General features: G+C 28.0%; 6 protein-coding genes across 6 annotated transcripts; 5 read left to right on the plus strand and 1 right to left on the minus strand.

Moving 5' to 3' along the window:
- Positions 1-1,194: 1,194 nt before the first annotated feature.
- Positions 1,195-2,148, plus strand: OCT59_015084 (uncharacterized protein; the record flags this gene model as incomplete). The annotated part of the gene is made up of 5 exons (XM_066139759.1): positions 1,195-1,200; positions 1,276-1,512; positions 1,576-1,673; positions 1,757-1,843; positions 1,917-2,148. 5 exons carry the CDS (start codon positions 1,195-1,197, stop codon positions 2,146-2,148), a joined length of 660 nt encoding a protein of 219 aa, XP_066002604.1.
- Positions 2,149-6,520: 4,372 nt separating this feature from the next.
- On the plus strand, positions 6,521-8,901 carry OCT59_015085 (uncharacterized protein; the record flags this gene model as incomplete). The annotated part of the gene is made up of 5 exons (XM_066139760.1): positions 6,521-7,213; positions 7,291-7,533; positions 7,598-7,861; positions 7,934-8,353; positions 8,428-8,901. The coding sequence occupies 5 exons, from the start codon at positions 6,521-6,523 to the stop codon at positions 8,899-8,901; spliced, it is 2,094 nt and encodes a 697-aa protein (XP_066002605.1).
- A 186-nt stretch (positions 8,902-9,087) lies between these two features.
- On the plus strand, positions 9,088-9,627 carry OCT59_015086 (uncharacterized protein; the record flags this gene model as incomplete). Its single annotated transcript, XM_066139761.1, has 3 exons — positions 9,088-9,174; positions 9,248-9,405; positions 9,480-9,627. The coding sequence occupies 3 exons, from the start codon at positions 9,088-9,090 to the stop codon at positions 9,625-9,627; spliced, it is 393 nt and encodes a 130-aa protein (XP_066002606.1).
- Positions 9,628-9,757: 130 nt separating this feature from the next.
- On the plus strand, positions 9,758-10,124 carry OCT59_015087 (uncharacterized protein; the record flags this gene model as incomplete). Its single annotated transcript, XM_066139762.1, has 2 exons — positions 9,758-9,795; positions 9,872-10,124. The coding sequence occupies 2 exons, from the start codon at positions 9,758-9,760 to the stop codon at positions 10,122-10,124; spliced, it is 291 nt and encodes a 96-aa protein (XP_066002607.1).
- Positions 10,125-11,753: 1,629 nt separating this feature from the next.
- OCT59_015088 (uncharacterized protein) lies at positions 11,754-13,342 on the plus strand (the record flags this gene model as incomplete). The annotated part of the gene is made up of 10 exons (XM_066139763.1): positions 11,754-11,778; positions 11,850-11,893; positions 12,107-12,136; positions 12,207-12,237; positions 12,328-12,368; positions 12,442-12,573; positions 12,915-12,944; positions 13,033-13,066; positions 13,148-13,178; positions 13,261-13,342. 10 exons carry the CDS (start codon positions 11,754-11,756, stop codon positions 13,340-13,342), a joined length of 480 nt encoding a protein of 159 aa, XP_066002608.1.
- A 2,090-nt stretch (positions 13,343-15,432) lies between these two features.
- OCT59_015089 (uncharacterized protein) lies at positions 15,433-18,452 on the minus strand (the record flags this gene model as incomplete). The annotated part of the gene is made up of 8 exons (XM_066139764.1): positions 15,433-17,018; positions 17,103-17,164; positions 17,258-17,415; positions 17,484-17,544; positions 17,618-17,741; positions 17,886-18,014; positions 18,121-18,202; positions 18,301-18,452. The coding sequence occupies 8 exons, from the start codon at positions 18,450-18,452 to the stop codon at positions 16,182-16,184; spliced, it is 1,605 nt and encodes a 534-aa protein (XP_066002609.1). The 3' UTR covers positions 15,433-16,181.
- Between the last annotated feature and the right edge of the window lie 829 nt (positions 18,453-19,281).

A 19,281-nucleotide genomic window follows, 5' to 3' on the forward strand; every position in this document is an offset into this window, starting at 1 on the left:
TTCCCCTTCTGGAATTGATCAATGTAATAGTAGGTAATTTGGTGTAGTCCTATTACAGTATTAAGAGTAAAGCATTTCGTAAGTATGAAAAAACATACAGAAGTCGATTAGTCAACTCTCTATAAATGCACCCTCTGCTCAGTCTACACGTTCGTTGTTTACCCTCCATAAATGCACATCCTCATTATACATTGTTCTAAGGAGGTTCATTTAGAGAGTTGACTTTGATTAACATTTCTATAGGCATCAACTCCTGTTATCTCAGTTTCGAAATGTATTCCTCTGAATTCTCAAAAATCTATATTATTATTAAAATCACATTTTGAAATAAAAAAAAGTTTCTCCTGTTATAAAAAAATGAATTTAATTAGTTTTATCTATCTATTAAATAAAACCAACCATTGGCGCATTTTCCATCGCTCGGAGGCTCGGACACGATAACTTGATAAGAACTACTAATACGATCATTATTAATTATTATACTATACCAGCATTAGCAAATATTAATGGGCGGAGTTTCATGACATTTTTAATTCTGCCCGAAATGAATTACTTAATTTCTGGGAAGTTCTTTTATTGTGATTAATCTTTTACATAGTCTGTGCGGATGTTAGTGATATATATAGACAAAAATTTAGTAGATGTGGGTGGGATAACTTATTTCGAAAATCTAGTGTAGTAAGTTAAAGAGTATAGGGATAAGAATCTTGTAGTTAGTGATAGAAACAAATTAGCTATAGATATTTTTCATAAACATGAGAAACTCAGAGAAAGCAAAGGAATAACTTGATGTTGGGACTCGCATTAAATGGCCTAGGTCCGCGTGCTCCCTCCCTCTTTGATAGCATCATACATTTCTCTAAAGTTTCACAATAGCACTAAATAATTTTGATTGGAAAAAAGTGAGACAAACGTTACTTTGTTGAAAGAGGTAGTAAATGAAAAATACTTCCTGTGAAGTTGAAAGTATAGTAAAGGAAAAAGCATAGGAAAAAGCATAGCAAGTGTTGAAGCGTATCCATCTGGTCGAGCGCAGTCATTCGCAGTCATTCGCAAAGGACTCCCAATGTAAGGTAATAGCGTCCCTGCATATCCAGATGAATGAGCTCAGTCTTTTCCCGACCTTCAACTTAATACCTAGCAGACGCTTGCGCAGGGGTTGTGATTTTCATATTATATGAAAACATCCGCAGAATGCAAGTGAATAAGCTCAGTTTTTTCTGCTCGAGTAAACTAGCTATGCTTTACACTTACAAAACCAACATCGAATAATAGAGAAAAGTAAAGAAAAGGAAACGTCAAGTGCATGTCATATTTCATGAAAAGTTGGATGAAAAACTTGACGGTAAAAAACTGTCTGATGCAACTGTAGTTTCTTCGTTGCCATCTACTTCATCGGTATCATCTTCCACATCAAATCGACGAAAACAATCTCCGGAAGAGTTACGAGGTTATGAAGAGGAAGATGAGGATGGAGTTTCTTCATCTGCTTCAAAAAAAGCTCGGAAGGAGGTAAGTTAGTTATTTTATTGACTAGTCTCCATGAAATAACTACATTCGTTTTCTGCTGGACAGGAAACCCCAACTAGTAACGTTTATAGCGAGTTGGCACATCAGATAATACCGCGAACTGACTCCTCTGAGTCTTCAAAAATGATAAATGATGAAGAAAGGTATTCGTGATTATTTATTAGCAACTACAAAACATTAATTCTCACATGTTATTGTTTAAATAGGATGGTCAAAAATGATGAAGAACTGCCAGGACGATGAAGAGAAATGGTACTGATTTGTGTAATGCGTTAACTAAATGGAAACAAAAGAAAGCTCGACCGCGTACTGAGTAAGTATTTTTGTAAATACTTGTGTTTGAGATGCATAAGTTTAAACATCTGATTCAAATGCCGGAATTTTAGTTTGGGATTCTACAACATAGTAGACATCACACCAGGATCAAATAGTGATTTCGTACGATCATTACCCATTGATGTAATACGCGAAATAAGGCAATCAAAACATTGCCAACAGTTAAAAATGGACGATACGGATGGTATGAAAAAATATATGGTTAACTTTATTAAGGTATTGCTAGATACAAATTCTATAATGCCAAAATATCCTGTTGCTTTGCTTCATACTCTTAACTAATATGACTTGCAATATAGACGATGAAAGCTACATGAAAACACGAATCAACAATAATACGAAATTTATATGGGACTATTTGAACATCCTATAAGAACCATTTTGACAAATGTGGTTTTCTACTTATATCTTACCATTCAAGTTCTTTTCTTTAGTGTTGAATCATTTGAACGAGACAATGATCTCGCAGAATATAATTTATCTGAGTTAGGATATCGGGAAATTTTCCTCGCACCCCTAATGCGTAGTCTATTCCGTGAAATGCACCGGGAAATGAATATTTTTTTGTGAGTATTGAATAGCACGTGATACGATTTTAATTCTTCTTTATAACGTGTGTTTGTCTAGTGGTGAAAAGTGTCTGTTCGCCTCATCAGAGGATCGCAATTTGGAAAAGAACGATGGGAAAGATCGTAGTGCTGGCCAAAAAATAGATATCATCTGGTCTATAAAACCGACTGACCTTGAGTTTTCCATATGCGAAGTTAGTGGTCCCCCAAACCAACACAGCCATACCCATTTTTTTAACGATAAATTAAAGATCGCCAAAATGTTGAAGGTGATCTTTAATAGGATCATAAGAAAGTACGGTAGTGTGGGCATTAATTTGACTTCATTAAAATTGTATGGCCTACATGTTTATTGAAAGTACTTCCAATTCTGAAAACGATATATATTTTACGAGATTAACATTCTCCAACTTCGTATAGATAATGAGATAATAGTGTACGAAATGTCAATACCTTCTGGTGGATTATACGTTTTCTGTGAAGTTTTACGGTCAAAACTGCCAACAAATGAGTTTGAAGTGGGATTATTGTTACGATCAGTACCGGCATTGCTAAAATTCGGGGTTTGTTTTCATTCTAAATCAATCACATTCCATTAGTTTCTCACATTTATCTTTATAAGTTCACAAATTTTTAATAAAATTCAATCAGAATTTTTTTATTTGAAAGCTGATTATAGTCTTATAGATAGTTTTTATAAATAAATAAGATTAATTATGATTCCAAAAGTTTATATAGACTATAAAATTGTGACATTTAAAAAACTTTTAACAAAAAAAAAATAAGATTTTTATAAAAATAAACAGTAACTTTATTTTTCATAGTCAAATTTCCAAAAAAAATGTCTACATAAAAATTTATAAGCATTTAAATTCAGATGATTTTATATTATTAGCTTAAATTTGAAACAATTATATTATATGAATGCGATTTTATTGGCTAAAATTTTCATAATTTAAGATAAAGTATGATAATTAATGCCAGCTTGAATTATATTTACAAGAAAAATGAGTGATCATGAAAAATTTTTTAATTTAATTTTTACATATACACTACCCTTCAAAAAGTATCCGGTCAAGCTCAACTTGATTTTCTCAAGATTGAATATATAAAGTATTATTTTTTTTAAAAAAAAATAATTCCCCTGGTTCTAACGATTAAAATGAATGTATTTTTATTGTGTTACGATATTTGTACCAGATTTAAAAATGCGTCTAAAGCTGTTTCTTCGACACGCGACTTTGACATTTTATAAATAAGCCATTTTTTTATGAACTAAGATTAATTTAAGTATGAAAGTTATAGAATAAGTGTATTTTGTCCTGCTTTACAAGTTTAATTAGTGATAAAAGAGCTGATTTTTAACACTGTTTTTGACTTTACATATGAATGAATAAACTTTACCGATCATATCCAAAAATGGATGACGAAAATGAAAAAATTCAAATAAGTCAAAAACGGTGTTCAATACCCCATGTTGCGCACTAAGTAAACTTGCACAGCAGGCTAAAATACACATACTATGTGTAACTTGAAAGTTTTATATATTGGCGAAAAGTTTTATTTGTAAAAAATAAATTTTTACAAGTCACGTGATCAAACCCGGCTTTAGACGACCCCCAGATTTGGCAATAAAAAAATAATAACGCCTCAATTTTTGCCAACGCTGAACTTTGCTTTTTTTGTTACTACGCCATTCAGCTACTTTTAAAATGGGAAAAACTAGTGAATTGAGTGAGTGTGGATAAATTATTGGCCTTTGGAAAGGACATGAAACTATCAGGATTAAAATTCTTGTATTGAACAATTGTGTCTGTAATGGTACTTTTTGGAAATTTTAGGACACGACTGGATTAATAGCTAAAAGAAGAGTGAGAAAGAATTCCATCTGAAACTTACATTAATTTAATTGAGAGCATGCTACGCTGAATTGAAGCATGCATTAAAAACAATGGATGGCCAACTAAATATTAATTATTATTAATAAAATATGATCTTTATTGGTTGACCGGATACTTTTGGAAGGGTAGTGTAAGTGAGAAACTTTTATTCAAATAGTAGCTAATAATCATTCTTTTAAAATACTACATAAAACCAAAAGGCAACTACAGATTAGCCAAATATCTAGAAAAAAAATCATTATATATTAGAGATAAAGGCTATTGAAGAAAGAAAAGAGAGCAATAAAATTGGCAGAAATTGAATAGGTGGTGAGAATATTAATGATTGGACAAATGAAGAATTTGAAAAGATAGGAAAAAGACTTATTACTAAAATTTTTTATTAGTAAGAAAATACTACAAGCTGTATTAGAGTAGCATATAATGGAATTTCAAAAATTACAGTCTAAAAAAATAAAAAAGAAAAGAAAATTGGCATATAATGCAAAAAGAACAAGGATGTTTAATATATTAATAATGATCAAAAGTTTTAATTTCAACTAATATATGGAATTATATAAAAAAATTCTTTTTAATAATTCTTATAGTATCATTGATAAATTTTTTAGGGTGCAGAACTGCAGCAATCTGCAATTTTTGCAGATTGCCGCATTTTTTTTTACAATTTTTAGTAAAAATCTGTGCAATACTGCAGATTTAGGTTTTTGCATTTTTTTAACAACTTTTTATATAAAAATTTGCGATAATCTCCAAAATTGCAGATTTATAAAAAACTCTCATGCAAAATTCTTTGGAAATTTTCAACCTTTTAATTTGACTTTTAATAAACTTTTATGCATAATGATAGTAAACTTCAACAAATTTTATTAAGAAATAATTTTTTACATTACATCTGTCAAAAAATATTTTTATTTACTCCCAGCTAAAAAGTATTTTTTTACAGCACTTTTAGTAAAGAAATACTTTTTTCCTGCAATATCCGAAGAAATAATCTATTAATAATGATATTAAGAGAAATTCTTTAAAGTATTTTGTTAGGCTTCAAAGTTTTGCACGAAATTGTCAGATTTTTTTGATAGAATTGGCAAGTTTGTACAATATTTGGCTATTAATTTGCAACATGCAGAGGTATCAGATTAAAAGAGAGTTTTTTGTAAAATGCTGAACACCTTTTCTCCTATCTATTTTCTCATATTTTCTCTGTATATTTCGAAGATAACTTTTGAAAATTTTTTATTTTTTATTAAGTCCAAAACACCAAAAGTACAACTGAAGTTCTGGACAAAAAAAAAAAATATTTTTTTTAACAAACATTAGCTAAACGTTCAGTTTATTTTATTTATTTATTTATTTATTTTGCAAGTCCAGTACAAGTTCTAGACTCCATTCAGAAAAAAAATTAATTTAACAAACATTAGCTAAAGTTCATTTAATTTTTTATTTTTTGTAAGTCCAGAACACTAAAAATAATAGTTCTGGACTTTATTTCAAATATTTTTATAATCGGATGTTGTCCAACGTTTAGTTTTACATTTTTTAGGTTCAGAACACTGATAATATCAGTTCTGGACTTTTTTTCAGATATTTTTTTATATACCGGATATTGTCTAACATTCAGTTTTACTTTTTTTAGGTCCAGAACGCTGAAAGTATGTTCTGAACTCTCCATTTTTAAAAATAACCTTTGAAATTTGTATTTTTCTTTTTGTTTCAAGTTTAGAATGCCTATTTTAAAGGTTACCTTTGAAAAAATGTTATTTTTATTAATTTTATTAACGAACATTATTAATGTTCATTTATTAAGTTCTGGACGCTAAAGTATACTTCTCCGCTAATTAATTACGTCATATTTCGGTAAACAGACCAATTCACTATTTATTATAAAATTACTATGAATTAATTACGTCTGTCAAAATTAATTTAATTAGTATTTTGTCATTTTGACGAAAAGTATATGCTGAAATACAGCTTCAGACTTTATTTTCAAAGGTAAAAATATTCAAATTTTATTATTTTTTAATTTTTTTTATATAATTATATTCAATAAACGTTACTAACGTTCATTATTTATTTTTTAATTGCTGATCCTCATGTGATGGGTAGAAATTTTGTGTAACTATTGCGGGCTATGATTTATAATTAAAAACGAATACGTTCTGAATCTCGCGTTCCCCATTTTCAAAAATGTCAAAAGGACACTTTACTCCTGGAAAACTTGTTGCTATTGGTAACCTGGTGCCAGAACTTCATTATGGCCCTTTTTCACGAGATTGGTGGTATTATTCTGACTCCCAAATTCAAGATTCTAATACCTATGCTATTCCAATAAGACTCGGCTTTCAAGTTGCTTTAAAACTCAATCAAAAACACTTCATTATTAGAATAGTTCGCAACTTAGAAAATCCAAATACACCAGGTTTTATTTGTGAAGGAGAAGGAATTAATAGTGGAGTTTGTTTTAGTTCTTCTGCTGCTATAAACACCATTTATGGACGCGTATTTGGTAATAAAAATAAAACAAAATATCCAGGAGCAACAATGTTAGGTTTTCATGATTCTTATATGATTCAACAAATGCTCAATGATGTGGATTTTCGTCCTTTTACAATTTGTTTATATAATATTACAATTTTTATAGCATCTATTCCAGATAATAATAATTACGAAGGGTTTGCAGCTAGTTTTACGTATAAATATAAACAAAAACAAAGTGTGATATGGCAGAAAATTGAGGGAGGATTATTTTCAATTAGTATTTTTCAAAATGGTGAAATGGTAAAACAATTTCAAGACATAACAGCTTCTTCAGTTTGGAATCAAACCCAATTATTACGAAATTGTGATGGGATCGATCTTTTTGGAATTAATCATCCACTCGTGCAGTTTAAATTTAAAGAACGATATGAAAGACTATTTTCTAAGACTTGCACTCTTGATGATTGGAATAATAAAAGAATTATGCAATACATGTTCAAATTATATCTAAAAAACATGTACCCGGAGATGATGAACTTTGGTATCGTATTTTAAATCGTTGGTATAATCAAAAAAGTACTATTATTGAAATAAAAAGCTTTATTCGTGATTTTTATAATGATAATCATGAAATTAACATGCGTGAGCTTCGGGCATGGAGAGTAATGCTTGAAGCAATTGGATGTAAAAATATTACTCCATTTGAAAGGGACGTATCTGATGTAAGTATTATTATAAGAAATATTACATTATTTATTTATTATCTAATTACAAAATATCCTATAGATGGAATTTTGGAGTCGTCTTAAGGATCCTAAAGGTGATATTGAAACAATATCCAATTTGTTTTCAAATGGATTTTTGAATACTACGCTAAATTCAACAATTAGAAATGACGAATTTGAAAATTGTAAAGACACTGCAAATGTTTTTTGGTATTCATTATGTGAAAGTCTTGATGCCAATCCTAATGGTTCAAGTGGAAAAATTCGAATTTTATCAATAGTTGCGGAGAATTTCACTTATGAAGAATTGATGAAAAATTTACAGGTATGATAAATTATAATTGTATAATAATACATACTAAATAAAAAATATGACTAAATACAAAATCTCACTTAGGTTTCGCCAAAAACAGTTCACGCTGCTCGTGAATATCATCATAAAAATGGTCCAGGTTGTAAGGCTCTTGATAAACCTATTATTGTTCGTAAACGAATGGCTGAAGTTAAAGAAAGAGAATTTGAATTATTTTTTGCTGATAAAGCAAACGTGAATATGAGTTCATATCATATTGACAAAAAAACACAATTACCCGTTCTCTATCTTAAAGATCAAAAAAGTGCATTATGGGAAAGATTCTCAGCTATATATCCTGATGGAATGAAACGAACTTCCTTTATGGCTCGTTTGCAAAATGGAAGATTCAAATATCGTGACGACTTGGGAGGACTTTGTCTTATTTGTAATGATTATGCTTATCAACCATTTGAAGATTTGATCAAATTAGTATCAAATAATATTACAAATACGAAAACGAAGGTAAAAAAACATTGAATTACCTTATATTATACTTGTTTCATAAAAATTCTAATTATAAACAGTATTATTGTTAGAATGAATTGATAACTCAATTGGAAATGCTTCGCCGTCACTTAAAAAAAAATTATGAAAACGAATTATTAGTACACGATAATGGCACAACAAAACACGTGGATTGTATAAATCACTGTTTACTGCATGCATTTGGCGAATGTGTAGAGCAACACTTTTCACGTTGTGCAGCATGTGACAAACTTTTTGAAGTTTTTGCAACTTTGTCGCATTTATTAGGACATTCATATAATACATTACTTTCAGAATATCAGGAAAAACTCACCTGCTACCTGGCTCATCAAACACGAAAAAAATATTTGAGTGCACAGTTCAATGCAGTGTTAGATGAATTAGATGATCATGGAGCTATCATAGTAGTTGATTACAAAATGCGTATTCTTCCAGCAACAGCAAGAGAAACAAAAAGCGAATTTTTCGGCAAAAGAGGCTGGACACTTCACACAACTCTTATTTTTCAAAAAAAAAAACAATGAAAAAATGGATGTCCAAGCATATGACCATTGGTCTTGTGATACGAAACAAGATGCCTGGTTTACGGCATCTTGTTTTGAAGCTGTATTTAATACCATAAGTCCTCGTCCACGTTGGATTAAAATCATTTCTGATAATGGTGGCCATTATCATAATTCTGAGCCTCATGGCTACATTAGCCATTTGTGATGACGGTAGGAGGAATAAGATGGGAACGCTGGATATTTTTGGAACCTGGTGAAGCCAAAACCACTGTAGATTCGCACCATGCAACGGTATGTTAGCTGTTGTTTGGTTTTTCATATTTTTTTTTTTTATTCAAAATATTTATTTTTGTAAATAAAAAAGATTGCTCATGCAATAAAACGATATGTTCGAATTGGTTGTGAACTTACATCAGGTCAAGATATTGAAAGAGCAATAGAAGAATTGAGTGGAACTTCAGTTGCTCAAATTGAACCTAATCGGAATAAAAATAATGAAAACATGGTTTTAGAAAAATCATGGTATGAATATTATATTACTAAATTTGTTGGAATTCCTTACAATCACGTCATTATTCTTTATTTCTCAAATATAGCAACACTAATTATAAAAAAACTAAAACCATACCTGGCATCTCCAAATGGTTTGTGTGGGATTGGCCAATAACTGAGGAGGCTGCAGGATATGTTAGAGCAAAATCGCTTCCAAATATTGGAAAATGGACAGAATTTTCACCCGCCTGACATAAATACATTTTGTGGTGAAATAAATCGTCCTAATCCCGAATATACAACACCAACAAAGCCAAAAACACCATGGTTAACATCATTGTCAATGAAAAAAGGTATGCAAAAATCACTTGAACGTGACGAAATGCAAAATTCACCAACTCCAATATCAAATCAAATGGGGTAAGTTTGAATTTCTATATTTTATAAAAAAATAAATAAATAAAAATAAAAATACTAACAATTCAAATATTGATAGGGTTGATACAGAATTTCCACTGAAACCTGGCTGGGCATTAAAAGAAAATCAAAAAATGGGTAATAAAGGAGGAGGTAAACGCATAAGCAAGAAAGTTATACAATACTTGCAGGCTTATTTTCATGCAGGTAATCTCAATCCAAAAGACCGATACACTGCTGAAAAAATGCATGAAAGTTTGAAAGAGTTAGCACATGAAAATGAACTTAGCGTTGAAGATATTCCGGAAGTAAAAACAATAAGGGATGGATAGGAAGGTATAGTGCCTCCTCTAAAAAAGAAATGTCCGAAAAAGCATTGGAGCAATGTGCACTTGAAGAAAGTAGTTTAATTACGAATACTACTCACAATAGAGCCAGCAAGCGGCAAAAAAGAGGCTAAATTTAAATATTTTGAATTTTTTGAATCTCATTATATGTTGAAAAGTACTATGAAATCTGCCGTTCCCTTATATAAAACTTTTTAAAATAAAACGAAAAAAAAACTTTTTATTATTTTTGTGGCTTTTCGGACATGTGATAAATGATGTAATTTAATAACTACTTTTAGTAACGAATGTGTCAAATTTTTTGGTTAGTGCAAAATGATGAAATTAGTGGTGATCTACATTAATAGCCCCACGTTTCACTATGTTAATTTCTACCCATTATATACAGATCGGCAATTAAAAGTTCTGGGTGCCAAAGAATGGTTTCAGACGTTTATTTTGAAGGCAAAGACCTTTGAATAACTTAATTTATTTAATAAATGTTGCAAATGTTCATTTTTTATTGTTTTTTAGATCCTGAACGCTAAAGTACAGCTCCAGACATTTGTTTCAAAGGTAAAACCTTCAAATTTTTTTTTTTTATATTATAATTTTAACAAATATTACTAACGTTCATTTTTTATGTTTTTAGGTACTGGATGTTGAAGAATAATTCTGAACTTTATTTTTGAAGGTAAAACTTTCAAATTTATTTTTAATTTAACGAACAGCGGTAATATTCATTTTTTTTTTATTATTTTTATGTCCTGAACGTTGAAAAACAGTTCTGGATTTCATTTTGAAGTTAATCTTTGAATTTTTTTAATTTATATTTTTAATTTAACTTTTTTTTTTTTTTTCCGCAGCGCATTTGCAGTTTTATTAAAGTAAAAAAAATAAAAAAATATATACAAAGTAAAATTTCCTAATAACTACTCTAATATAATTAAACTACAAACTACTCGTCATACCGGTAGTACCCCACGTGTGCACTGTTGAGTGATCGTTTGACTCTGTAGGTAGACTTCGTTTAGTAACGGGTCATCTTAACCATAAAGGCCCTATCTTCAATGTCTGGTAATTGATCATGAGACCCATATTTTTAATTTAACAAACAGCAGTAAATATTCATTTTTTTTATTATTTTCATATCCTGGATACCAAAGAATGGTTCTGAACATTTATTTTGATGATAAAATTTACCTCCAAATTTTATTTTATTTTATTTATACCTACGAACATTAATTAACGTTTGTTTTTACGTTGGATATCAAAGAATAGCTCCAAACTTTTATTTCAAAGGTAACAATCTTTAAAATAATTTTTTTTATATTTTAACTTTAATGAATGTTATTAAATGTTCGTTTTTATGTTTTATAGGTCTAGATGCCAAAGAATGGCTCTGGACTCTAATTTTGAAGATAAATCTTTATCTTTGAATTTTTTTTCATATTTTATTTTAACAAACGTTATTAACGTTCATTTTAGGTTATTTTCAAGTCCCAGATACCAAAGTATAGCTCCAGCTGTTATTTTGAAGGTAAAACTTTACCCTCAAAATTTTTTTATTAATTTTATAATTACAAATGTTAATTAATATTTAAATTCATATTTTTAGGTTCTGGGCACCGAAAAATGGCTCTAGACTCTTGTTTCGAAGGTAAAACTTTTGAATTTTTTTATATTATTATTTAACGAACGTTACTGAATATTCATTTTTATATTTTATAGGTTTGGATGCTGAAGATCAGTTTCAGACTCTTAATTTTGCCAAAGTAAGGCTTCATGTATCAGTTTGATTTTTGGGCTTTAGATTGGTAAGTTTTGAAATAAACACTTCAAATTATTTCTTTTTTTTTAAAATTTATTTTATTATTTATTTCTATAATTTTGTAGGTATCAGGATTAGGGTCTTTGGAATGGTAAGTTTTGAAAAAAACATTTTCTTTACGAACCTATTTTTTTTTAATTTTTTTTTTATTTTGTAGGTATCAGTTGGATGGATCTTGGGTGGATTGGTAAGTTTTGAAAGTTTTGTTCACTTTTGAAACTTTATTTTTTTTTAATTTCTTTTCTTCTATTTTGTAGATATCGGTTGAAAGGATTTTTAAATGGATTGGTAAGTTTGAAAGTTTTATTTACTTTTAAAATTTCAATTATTTTTTTGTCTTTTTTAATGAAGCTTTACTAAGATATTTTCTTTTTGTAGGTTTACAGCTTTCTGAGTGTTTCCTAAATAGAACTTCAAAGGTATCCTTTGAAGTTCTTTAATTTCTTTTATTTTTTTAACAAAACGTTACTAACTAACATTTTTTTTTTGTAGATTCGTGACTTCTTGGAACTTCAAGATATCTTTAAATATTTTAATTTTAATAAAGTGTTACTAACTAATAAAATTTTCTCTTTTATTGTAGATCTGCAACTTCTTGGATGGGATCTAGATAGAACTTCAAAGGTATTCTTTGAAATTCTTTAAATTTTTATTTTTTTAAATGAAATTTATTTTTTTTAATGAATCATTTGCTAATATTTTTATTTCTCTTATTTTTGTAAATCTATGCAGAATTTTGAAGGTAAAACTTCAAAATTTAATTTTTTTTTATATTTTACATAACGAAACGTTAACTACATTTTATTTATCTTTTTTGTAAAGTTGCGGGCACTTTTGGCTTTTTGATCAACTTCATGATAGAATTTCGAAGGTATTTACTTTCAAAATAATTATTTTTTTATTTTGTTTTTAAAAAATTAAAAAATTAAATGAAACGTCCAATATTTTGATTTTTTATTTTGCAGGTTTTTGGCCTTTTTGATGAAATTTTAAAGGTAAAACTTTGAAATTCTTATTTTTTGTTACTTTAATTTATGAAACATTTATTAACATTTTAGTTATTTTTTTTTTGTATAATTTTAGTTTTTCAAGTTACTTGGACGAAAGAATTTTGAAGGTAAACCCTTAAAAATTCTTTATATATATATTTTTTCTTTAATAAACATTCTACTAATATTTGTTTTCTTTTATTTTTTAGATTTTAGCTTTCATTTGAAAGAACTTCAAAGGTAATAATACTTTGAAATTTCTTTTTTTTTTATTTTTCTTTAATGAACATTTTACTAATATTTGTTTTCTTTTATTTTTTAGATCCTGGGATTTTATATCAAACACTTTGAAAGTAATAATTTCAAAATTTGTAATAAATATCTCCAATTTTCTATTTTGTTAGTTGTTTGTTAGAATCAAACTAACTGGAACAATATCTAAACCATTAACAATATATGAATTTGTAGTAAAGATGACAGAATTTTGATTTTAGTGCAAATAATTAATAAATATTTTTTTTTTTCTTTGATTACTTTCAATATATAATAGATTTCATGTAATTTTTTTATTATTATTAAATATGGTTTAATAAAAAAATTTCAGTTTATAATGAATTAATTAATGCAGTATTCAATAATAAATTTTTTTAATATTCTGAAGATTTTTAAAGATTTATTTTTAAAATTCTACGCAGATTTTTTAACACTCGCAGATCTGCATAGATTTTATTAAAAATTTTTCTCTGATGTGTATTGATAGGATAGCAGATCTGCGCAGAAATTTAGCCTAGAAATTTTTGCCAATTTTTATCCTAAAAAATTTACTGATAATTTTACATAATAAAATAGATAATGCAAATATAATTTGAACCTCTTTATATTTTAACTAATTACTCTTTCTTATTTCTTCTTTGTAAGTTTTTTATTTTATTATTAATAATAATATAAAGACAAGAAAATTGCTCTCTATTAGTTAAATTTAATTTTTTAGCAATAGAGTACTTATTAAACTAACAATTTAATACATTAATACATAAAGTAATGGAGAATTAAAAAAGGATCCTGAACAATACTGATACAACTCACATTTGATAGACTAACAGTAATTTTTATTAATTATTTATAACTTCGTAAACTCAAAATACAATGAAAAAGAAAGTAAAATAAATAAAACTAAATAAAAAGAAAATAGTCGCACAAATTTGTACATATAGAGAAGTAACCTAAACTATAAATCCCAAACTTGTATATCCCAACTTTAAACCTAAAAAGCAAAGTTTCAGATCAACTACCCAAATCCAGAAAATGTTATCCAATCTTACAATCCGCTAAGATATTATTCCAGATGAGGACTGTTCGACTCTTCAGAAAACCCAACCGGTGATGAAACAACTCACATTTGAGTTTGCATAGAGTTTATATTAAAATTTTTCGAAATTTACGTATTACAAGATATTTTAAAATTTTGTTATTTTACATACCCCTATTTTTAACACAACTAGTTATTCGATTTTAATAAAATTTATATCATTAGATTTATCTTGATGAGAGAATTCTAATGATAGTAAAATCGAATTTCTAGCTTCAATATTAACAGAGTTATATTATAAAATGTATTTTTGCTTCAGTATTTAAAGTTTACTTGTGAGTTATATTAGTATTATTTGGGGTCCTATTAAAAATATTCTTTGCCAGTTGTTATTTTTATAATTAAAATAAAGTTAGATATTTTACTTTTAATCTGTTTTAAACTACTAATAGTTTTTAATTTATTATTTCTACTTGCAAACAAAAATCTTCAAAATGGAATATCCAGTTTTTTTGTAGATTTGTGAGTATTTTTAATATAAGCATTTTGCTTTACTTTTGAAATTTCTTTCTAAATAGGTAGTGTAGTACATAATTTTCTAAAAATAAAATGGAATACAGTCAGAACTCAATATACCGATATTTGATATATCGATACATTATTAAAACTTGATATACTAATAAAATTTTACATTTCCACTATATGTGAGGATATATAAATATCGGTATAATTTGATATAATGATATTTTTTAAATTTTTTCTTATAAGTCCTAATATATCGTTATATAAAGGTTTGACTGTATACTGTAAACTTTAAGCATTATAAATAAATAATATTTAAATATTTAATATATTTATTTGTCTTATTTAATGTAGATTTATTTTTATTAAGTTGCTTTTTGACTTTCATTACAAAATTTGTAGGAAAAATAATAGGAAGAAAGAATAAGTAATAAATTATACTTTATTAGATGGATATAAAATTTATCTGATAGAAAATGATTACATTGTTTGTATTTATTATAGGTAAATGATTGGCTGAATAAACCACTTCATAGCTTATTTTCAGCCAATCATTTACCTGTAATAAGTAAAATATTATTTATCAGATAATTATAAAATATTATGTTTAAAATAAATTTATAGATAAAATAAAAAAGAAAAATTTATGATTTCTAATAGTTTATAATAAATATATAAAATATTCTTATGTTGATTTTTTTTATTTTAAAATAATCTGAGTTAATTTTTAAAAGTTCTGTACTTATATATTTCATGTTATAAAGTTAATAAGGAATTCATAAAACTTAATGATTATGTATTATATGGATAAAGGAAACAATAAAATAGAGTTTTTTTATGAGAAACTCATTTAACCAATTTAAACTATTAATATCCAATCCTTTTATCTTTTTTTTTTTTGGTTTTGTTAAACATAATTTTGCCAAAATTTAAGTTTTTGATACTTTAATTCCAGTGGAATTAATGATATGTTTTTACCCCTCTTTCATATAAGTATAAAATTCTAAAAAAAAATTAATAGTATATATAACACATTTAATTCTAAAGATTATGATTACTGCATATCTAGTATTATCACTGCATATCTAATATTCATATAACCAAGGGATAGTGGCTCAAAATGTAGGTATAAAGTTCTCATTTTCTTATAACGAACTAATGATAAATTTGACTTCTTGATTCAAATCGTCGGCAAGATTTTTTTTCTTGTGATGTTCTTTTTATTTTACATGTTTTCATATTAAAAAGCAAAAAAATTTGCTATCAATATTATGAGATATAATAGTCGCGGTTATCATGTTAAACTAAAATGCTAAAGAATTACTATATACTTTTAATATATCAGTAAGATGTAATCTATTACTGTATACTTTTGGTTTGCCAAAAAGAAAAAAAAATTATAAAGAAATGTATTAATTAGCGATCCCGTTTACGTCATGCATTTCTACATCATCAGCGACATTCTCTTCTAACTCATCTCCTATAGTACTAACATCATCATCTTCACCTTGATGATTAGTTGATTGTACATTGTTATTATAAAATCCGTTGCCGTTTTGTGTGTTTATTTCGCCTTGCTCTTCATCTTGTAATAATCCATCATGTGAATTTGTGCCGTTTTCATAATATGATCTTTCATGCTGTGAATATGCACCATCTTCACTTCGTGATCCATTATGCTGTGAATATATACCATCTTCATATTGTGATCCATCGTGCTGTGTAAGTGCGCCATCTTCATTTTGTGATTCATAGCGCTGCGACTCTACGCCATCATCCTCATACTGTGATTCAGGATATTCCTCTCCTTCCTCTGACGGCACTGTATGTTGCGAATCTGTGAACTGTGACCCATCTGAAAACTCCATATCTTCGTCGTCTTCTTCATATCCACCGTATTGTGAATCTTTATCACCATATTGTCCATCCTGTAAATATTCCCCCTCTTCATTTGATACTGAATTAAAGTAATGCGCTGCCCCCTCACATTCTACCTCAATTACAGTATCATCTCCATTTTCTAATTCAATTTCGTCCTCATCATTGTCTATGGTATGACTTGATGGTGATGGGTTTTCTATCGGAGGTTCGCAGATTTGATCGATATTGATAAGTTCATATTCATGAAATAATGGATTGGTAATTGGAGTTGTTGATCCTGACATAAGAGCTTTGTTAGTTTCACACGAGTTCATGACAATCGTTGCATTTGCAAGAGGATTTATTTTTGTCTCTTCAGAACTCGTGTTCTACGTAAAAAAATGAGATAATTAACAATTTTAAAAAAACAGATGCACTTAATATAAAACAAAACTGGATATTATAGTACTTGCTTTTTTCCTTACTAATTTAGGGCATGTTGTCGTGTACATATCAAAAATGTCATCGACGCATTCTGGAGACAAATATTGAGCAATCAAATAAAATTATTAATATTAGAATTAAACGTCAATTAATTTGACTACTTAATAGACAGTCGATTAATTACTTGTTGTCTCGTAAATATTGCTTTGCATGACATTCCACCATACTGTTCCTTTCGTTGCGTCATCGTTCAACGATACATCTCCCACTTTGGACGCGATAAATACAGCTGCGCTGGCTATTGTTGTTGGTTGATAAAACAAACAAATCGGTGTTCGATGGCTATATATAAAAATTATAACTTAGTATGTACGTAATTTTTAATAATAAGGTACAAAATAATTTTTTACCTGTGATTTATAATTGCCCATGCTGCAGAAGCCAGATCCCTTAAAACTTCTTTACTATACCCTAAAGGAAATAACAACTTGTTAGTAAATAGATTACGAAAATTATTAATCAATTTATAAAACTCAACTCTTACCCTTTAATTCTTTTGTATATTTTAATAAGGGTAAGTACGGATGATCGACTTGTAAATCGAAGCAAAGTATTGCTGCAATTAATGGTTCCAGATGTTTTAAAGTGTCAATCCACATTTCAATTTCCTATAATAAAATTATACATTAGTTTCATTAATACAAATTAAAAATAAATTAATTTTTCATGATCTTTTTCTTAAATATTATCAAAACGTGCTTATGCGATTTCCTCCAGATATAAAATATATTTAAAGGAAATATATTACTGACTTTTTTATCGTCCAGGCTTTTATCTCTGCGCGCTATACGAGCGCATGCAGATGAAACGTCGCCAAGGGTTCGCCTAGGTTTAGGCTCTTCCACTTTTACAGCTAGAAGCACGCAAGCACCCCCAACATCCTATTTGAGACAAAAATTAGTATAAATCAATAAATATGTATTTTTAATACATCATAATGATATATACTCTGATAATTCTAATAATAATGCGAATAGATTATCTTACGTAGGGGTGGAACTCTCTAAAACTTTTGCGCATAAAAAATCTGTGAAAATATACTGAGGCCGTTGCGATTACGATCTGGGGACTGAAATTAATAATTCAAATAAAGTTAAGAATATATAATAATAGAAAATGTTATTTTATTCGCGTAGTTGAGAACTATCTCATGATAATTTAGGATACAGTTTTATGCTGACGCAAACTTGTACAATATATTTGATCCCTTTGCTTCGTAATTTTTTTTCGTCCACAACGGATATACCGTCGTAGCGTGATGGTGAATGTGATAAGAAGTCTGTTTTATTAAAATACCAATTTGCTTGGCAAAATTCCATAAGTACGGGATTTTGATTGTAAAAAAAAAATAAAATAAAATAAAATAAAATAAAAAGAAATTGTAAATAAAGTTAGGATAAACCAAATAAATTTATTTAGATCTGGGCTTTTTTTTCAAAAAAAAAAGGCAGCGAAAAATCGCGAACAAAAAATACATATATAGAAAGTGAAAGTGTGATATTTTGTCACGATCTTCGAGAAATGCAAACAGTAAAGTCCACTTAGACTAGAAGAGTAAAGTGAATTTAAATATGCTACAAAATGAATGGAATATTTTTTGATCAAATTGAATTCTTACATGTAATCTTTTTGCGCACATTTTTTTATCGATCGGGATTTTTTTTTGCTGCGCATATTACGTAAATTTCACGTGATAATTGCCAAAGAGCATCCAGGATGTAGACCTTTAACTTAAACTGGGATGTACGATAAAATTTGGGTATATGATAAAATTTGGTATATATATATAAGATTGATTAGATTCATATGCTAGTTCAAAAATATGGTCTATTTATCTTTTTTTTTAAAAAAAAAAATAAAAAAAATAATAAATAATATATTTACAACAAATTTTATAAATGAAATAAAAATTGCAAGAATTATGAAAGTTATTTTAGATAAATATTTCTTTGCTCTTTTTCTTAAAAACACTAAAGTACAAGAATTTTTTATATAAGATAAATATTTCTTCGCGTAAGATAAAGGTTATAGGTTAAGGACGCTCCACCAAACAATTACTGGCACGTGATCAAAATTTTGCCGATCATAACTAAAATTGACTAGAGCAATTTATCGAAATTTTGGTGAAACTTTAAATACAATAATTTT

The sequence above is a fragment of the Rhizophagus irregularis genome, chromosome 23 (assembly GCF_026210795.1).
Source record: "Rhizophagus irregularis chromosome 23, complete sequence".
NCBI classification, from domain to species: domain Eukaryota; kingdom Fungi; phylum Glomeromycota; class Glomeromycetes; order Glomerales; family Glomeraceae; genus Rhizophagus; species Rhizophagus irregularis.